The following is a 6,000-nucleotide window of genomic DNA, read 5'->3' as shown; positions in this document are numbered from 1 at the left end:
CCTCTTTGGTTTCATGTATTATGTGGATGGAAGACACTTTCAAATAAAAATAATACCCAGTATTTACTAGGAACCAAGGAAACAATTAATAAGGAGTGCCATCAGGTAAAATATTTTTATTCATAACAAAAGGGAAATCTCATATTATTATTGCTTCTCATCCCAAAATAAAATAAAATAAAATAAAAGACAAATGCTTTGTCAACAATTTCTCCAGAATAATTCTTTATTTTCCACAAGCCCTAAAAATGACTCATTTATCAAAAGATAGCTTATGTCCCTAATTCATGGATGGGAGTGTGATTCTTTCTCCTTAAGTGAACCTTTGAGCAGGGAGAAGGCCTCCCATCTCAGACAGGCAGGCAGGTCAGAATCTGCCCTCTACACCCAGCAACTGCACAGCCCTAGCTTGGACAGACCGATGAATGTGCATCACCTCTTCCTGGGTAAGGGTCTTCTCCATGTGGCGGTAAGTAATTCGATAGCAGTGGCTGATTCTCTGTGTCCTGGAAAACAGAAGAACAGAACAGAATGGTGAAGAACTGAAAGCCCCTCTTCATACCACAAAACTAATGCTAACAATATGGAACAATAGGATATGTTTTGGCCACATCTCTCAAACTAAGTAAAGGATTAAAAATATTATCCTAAGTATTAGGCTTAAAAAAAAAAGGAAAAGTAAAGAAAAGTAAAACTCTATGTAGAATCTAATAAATTTTGGGAATGGAGAACTGTTCTTTTAAGTTATTCAGACAGTTATTTCAATTCTTGGCTTTAATTTAGAGATGGTGGCTTATCCAAGAGTGTAAGTTTTATCTTTTCTGGGACTGTGAATCAGGAGAAGAGTTGATAACAAGTCATGTGAACTTCAGTAAGATATTTAATGTTTCTGGGCCTCAGTTTCTTCATCTGCAAAATGAGAAAGTCAGATCAGATGATCTCTTAGGTTCTCTCTAATTAGTGTGCTTTTTATTTTTTGGAGCCTTATGGATTCCTGTTAATTATAGAAGAGTCAAAGTAGTCACTCAGAAGCAGAGAATGTCAATGTTGGAAATTTTGTTCTTATTTTATAGATGAGTAAAATAAAACTTAAAGGCTTAAAAACCTTAAGTGATTTAAATAAGATCACACACACAGCTAGAATATAAAAATCTTGGACTTAGGTTTACAAACCTCTGTAAATGTATATAAACCAAGAATCTGGCCATATCTTCCTGAGGAATCTCTTTCTTATTCCACTACAGTTGCAGAAAATAAGGAAGTCAAAGGAGACCCATGGCCATGTATCCAAGACCAAGCATTAAACAACAAAGCAAAGACTAGAACTCTTAGCCCTGAAGCTTCAATTATCCCCTACCTCATTGGACCACCTACACTTAAAATAAGAAGCAGATGCCATGGTTCTGCTCTTGAGATAGAAGTAGTACAAATATGTCAGAGAGCCTCCTGCCTTGTTGGTACAAATGGCACACAGCCTGAAGAGGTGGCCCAAATATGCTGAGGCAGCCAAGGGGTTTACATGGATTCTTATAGACTTCATTTTTTTTTTTTTTTTTTTTTTTTTGGTGGGTTAGATTGCGTCTTCCTAGCTTTGCCAGGCAGTAAGAGCAGTGGCTAGTTACAGGCCCAATCCCAACACTGATCAGCATGGAAGCTTTAACATGCCATGTTTTTCTTCCCCCATCCTATTTCTATTCACCTCTGATTAGAATGTAAGTATCCCATTGATTTTAATCCTGTTGTAGTTCAGAACTCCCAAATTTAAGCAATTTGCTATTCTTGGCCTCCCTCTTGGGGCAGCTAGATAGCTCAGTGGATAGAGTGCTGGGCCTAATGTCAGGAAAACCTGAGTTCAAATCCAGTCTCAGACAAGGGATGGGCAAGTCACTTAACCTCTGTTTGCCTTAATTCATTGGAGAGGGAAATGGCAAACTGCTCCAGGACTTTTAGCCTCAGGGATAGTATTTTCTGTGGTTATGATGAGACATACATAGCTAACAATGGAACAACCACCACAAGCTTCCCCAGCAGCAAGGACAATAGGTATGAGCCACCAAACTTGTATATTCATTCTTTCATTAAACTTTTAGTACAGACAACGCAGGGCAACTAGGTAGGATAGTTAGGATCATAGCTAGAGTGCTAAGTCTGGAGCATAAAAGCAAAGGAAAGGAAAGAACATTTTGGCAAGTCACCAATTTCAGTCTCAATTTCCTTTCTCTATAAGTTCAGGAAGATATGCTTTAGGTTTTACAAAGCTCTTTGTAGGCAGCATTTCACTTGATTGTGCTTCTAGTGTGAATATCTTCCGAAAGTTGCTCTAGCTACTTTAAGAGGAATTGTAAAAATGAAAAATATAAAGAAGTATTGAGAAATTTGTAGGAACTGATGCAGTAGGTGGCAAGAGCAAAACAATAGAGAGCATGACAGAAACAATATAAAGTGGAAAAAATCAACAGCAGCAAAAATTGCAACCTAATATTATGAAATTATCACGATTAAACTTGATTCCAAAGAAATTTTCTCCCCTCTGCCAAAAAAAAAAAATAAGGAGCAATGGGTATGAAACATTATGGAATGGTGAACTTGATTATGTTTTGGGTAAGTTTGGGGGACTGGTGTTTTCCCCCCTCTTTTTTCCCTTTTGTTAAAAGGGATATCACTAGGAGGGAAGATATAGCAGCAAATGAGGAAGTGACGTAAAAGTAAAAAATATCAATCCAACAATTTAAAGAAAACCATAACCTATTGGAGTACATAGAAGTCATGGGAGAAACTAATAAGTGTATTAGAAAGATAAGAACAAAGTGCTATGTGAAGTCCAAGGAGGAAGGGCACTTGCCAGTGGGGAGGACCAGTGAACTAATCAGAGTTCTGCCACTTTGGAACCTTGAGTGGCTGAATTGCTTGACCCTCTCTAAGCTTCTCTTAGTTTCTTCTAGAAATGAAACAGCTGCTCTAGTGTAATTTGGAGGGGACAGCTGAGGAACCTAGTCTTCCATAGCCCAACATACTGTTTTCATCCTTGCTAGGACCCTTCCTTCTGTCTGTACCCCTCTTTTCCATATTGTCCTTTCTCCAGTCCCCAAACTGATTGGTTACTCCTGCCTAGAACCTTAGGATTGGAAAAACAATCTGCTCTAGTTAAACAGAACCCTGACCTTCCCTATGAAAAAACCTAAGCAGCCATGATCCTGACAAACTAAAGTTAGTAACTGGATTATGAAGTCATAATGAAAGCCCAGTGTAATCACAAGCCAAGTCCTGGGAGTGACATCTGGAAAAAACTGTATTGTATTCCTCTTCTTCTTGTCATGTTGTGCTTGAGGGTCTTTGGTGACATCCCTATGAGATACCCCTTCCCTGCTTTGGAGGTATCTGCCCCTCTTCTCCTCAGTGAAAGTGTTGGAGGGCCTTAATGACCTTCTCTTGTTGTCCTGGCCTCTTGTTCTGTGCTCCAGTGGGTTGCTAAACCATATGGAGTTCCCTTAAATATGACAAGGAAAAGGACCAATTGTTTTCAGCCTAATCTTCCTGATTAACCTTTTTAATTCCAATAGTGAACCCTGACAACTACCTATATCATAGAATGGATGAGACAATGCAATCGAAAAAGATGCTGGCTATAATGTACTTTGAGACTTCAGAGCACTAATTAATGTAAACTGATTTTATAGTTTAAAAGATCCCTGGGCCCAAATTCAACACTTAGTAATTAACTATCTGGTGATGGGCAAATCCTATTTCACTTCAGGTCATATTTGGCGGATAATCTGGCTTAATAGGGCTCCCTGAATATGTACTCCACTGGCATAAGTTATCTTTGAGGACCCAGAATCACTCCTATACTGTGACAAGGCAGATAAGTAGGATTTTTGTGAAAGGCATTGAAGCTATTATCATTCTTCTTATTATTTTGTCTCTGATGTTCCCACCTTGGAATTAGACCTCTGAGATCTATCTCTAATCTATGAATCTCCATTCAACAATTTTATATTTCTTCAACTGTTCAAGTAATAATTTAGTATCATCCCATTTCTCTAGATCCCTGGGGAAACAAGTCTGGACAAGAGATAAGCCAGTGAACAAGACAATGGTCTTCAGATATTTGTTCCTTCATTTCCCAGAAGTCCTAAAAAGTAATAAAGCAAAGAAAGAAGACGTGCTATATATTTTCATCTACTTTTAAATAAAAGATTAAAGAAGGTATCAATATTTAGCAGAGTCCTTTGTCACCTCCTTTCCTCCTTTCTGACCAACTACATAGGAAAAAACTAATGAGTACAAAAAGTCTTACTAAAAATAATGTTACTATCAAATCTAAAATGTATCAGATAATGGGTTTGAAAGAGAATTTCTAAAGAACTTTAAGACAACTGAACCCCATCAGAAGGAAGGGAGGAGAGGATAAGCATTTAATGTATGAAATATTGTACAAAGATTATTTCATTTGATCCTGGATAGATCACAGATGTGATAAGGGCTGAAATTCCTCCTATTGCATAGCCACTCGATTCATTTAGCTTCTTAAATCCCTTTTCATCCGAGAAATGTTTACACAACCCTAGGAATATAGGTAGATAAATTAGGCATTTAAATCATTAAATCAATTGTTTACTGAAATCATAACTTCATGACTCCCACATTCAGTTACAAGATCCTATATAGGATTGTAATCCAAGTTTATGAAGCTAGGATCTAGGCAACAGAGTAAATCCTGAATTTATAATTTAAAATTTTAAATTAACATAAGCCTGAACTTAAAAAATTTTAACCCAGGTACTGAGTCAAAAACTTAGCTCCTGCCACAACCACAGTGACTGATTACATCTGCTTTAGAAACAGTTACTTCTTGATCTTGGGTTCAGACAAATTTGTCTACTATGTCTCCTAAAATAGACCATTTACAAATAATAATCACTATAGGTATCACCAGTTCATGACAGAGGAGATTACTTAGTAGGCAAACATAAAATGAAATATAATATCACAGGATGGGTTCAGTTTTCCAAGCAACAACAGAAAGATTTTTCCAAATCTGAATCTATTTCCTCTCTTGGATATAAAAGCAGGCAATTTCATCCAGACTGTCAGGAAACTTCTGAATTCTGCATTTCATGTTCACAGATAAACACAAACATGGTGTCATGGAAAGGACACTGGACTTGGAGTCAGAAGATTTGAATTCTAAGCTTTGCTACAGATTCTATCATTTTATGTGAAGAGTTAGTGTCAGCCGTAAGACTGAGTAAAGATTGGCAGGCAAGAGGGTTCAAGGCAAGTAAGCATCAAATCAGTATTTGAACTGGGCTTCTCATGCCACAGGAGTCTCTGAAACAATCAATATTCAAGAGCAAGAGTGATCAAATTAATAGAACTCATTATTCCATCTTCCCAGTTAATCCAGTTTACAGCCTTACTGTCATCCCTGATTTCACATTTTTACTCACCTTATATAGACAATCAGTTGTCAAATAATGTCATTCCCTTCCTTCTTTTCTATAAAGCTCTTTGTCTTTGCTTACTGAGCCAAAATTCTAGTTTGAGCCTTCATCATGCCTTGTTTGGACTTTTGCAGTAGTCTTCTAATTGGTCTCCTTGGTTTATATTTCCTTACTCTATTCTATCTTCCACTTAACTACCAAAAGAGTTTCCTAAAAGCATAGATCTAGCCAATCCTTACTCAATAAACTCCAATTGCTCCCTATCACTTCCAAAATCAAATATAAACGCCTCCGTTTGGCACTTAGAGCTGTTTAAACTCATTCTCTTCCTGTCTTTCCAATCTACTTAGTATACACTTTATTCTTTCCCACATACTTTACTATTCAGAAATACTGGCCTTCTTGTTATTCCTCCCCCAACTCTATCTGTACCAATTCTGCATTTTTGCAGTGGCTATCTCTCATTCCTAGAATACTCTACCCTACTCACCTGCTACCTCTCACTCAAATCATACCTTCTGTAGGAGCTCTTCCCCAGTCTCCTCTCCCACCTTTG

The 6,000-nt window shown here is 37.4% G+C and overlaps 1 protein-coding gene across 2 annotated transcripts in view; it reads right to left on the bottom strand.

The window, feature by feature from the left end:
• Positions 1 to 208: 208 nt before the first annotated feature.
• Positions 209 to 6,000, bottom strand: part of FARS2 (phenylalanyl-tRNA synthetase 2, mitochondrial) — a 642,841-nt gene continuing 637,049 nt past the window's right edge. For both annotated transcript variants that reach the window (XM_074270896.1, XM_074270878.1), the window contains one exon: positions 209 to 506. In XM_074270896.1, coding sequence (XP_074126997.1) covers positions 405 to 506 — 102 coding nt within the window. In that variant the 3' untranslated portion in view covers positions 209 to 404. The remainder of the gene's footprint in view (positions 507 to 6,000) is intronic.

Source organism: Sminthopsis crassicaudata, chromosome 1 (genome assembly GCF_048593235.1).
Source record: "Sminthopsis crassicaudata isolate SCR6 chromosome 1, ASM4859323v1, whole genome shotgun sequence".
NCBI lineage: Eukaryota > Metazoa > Chordata > Mammalia > Dasyuromorphia > Dasyuridae > Sminthopsis > Sminthopsis crassicaudata.
The sequence above is the reverse complement of the archived record's forward strand: the minus strand, read 5'-3'. Positions and strand labels throughout refer to the sequence as shown.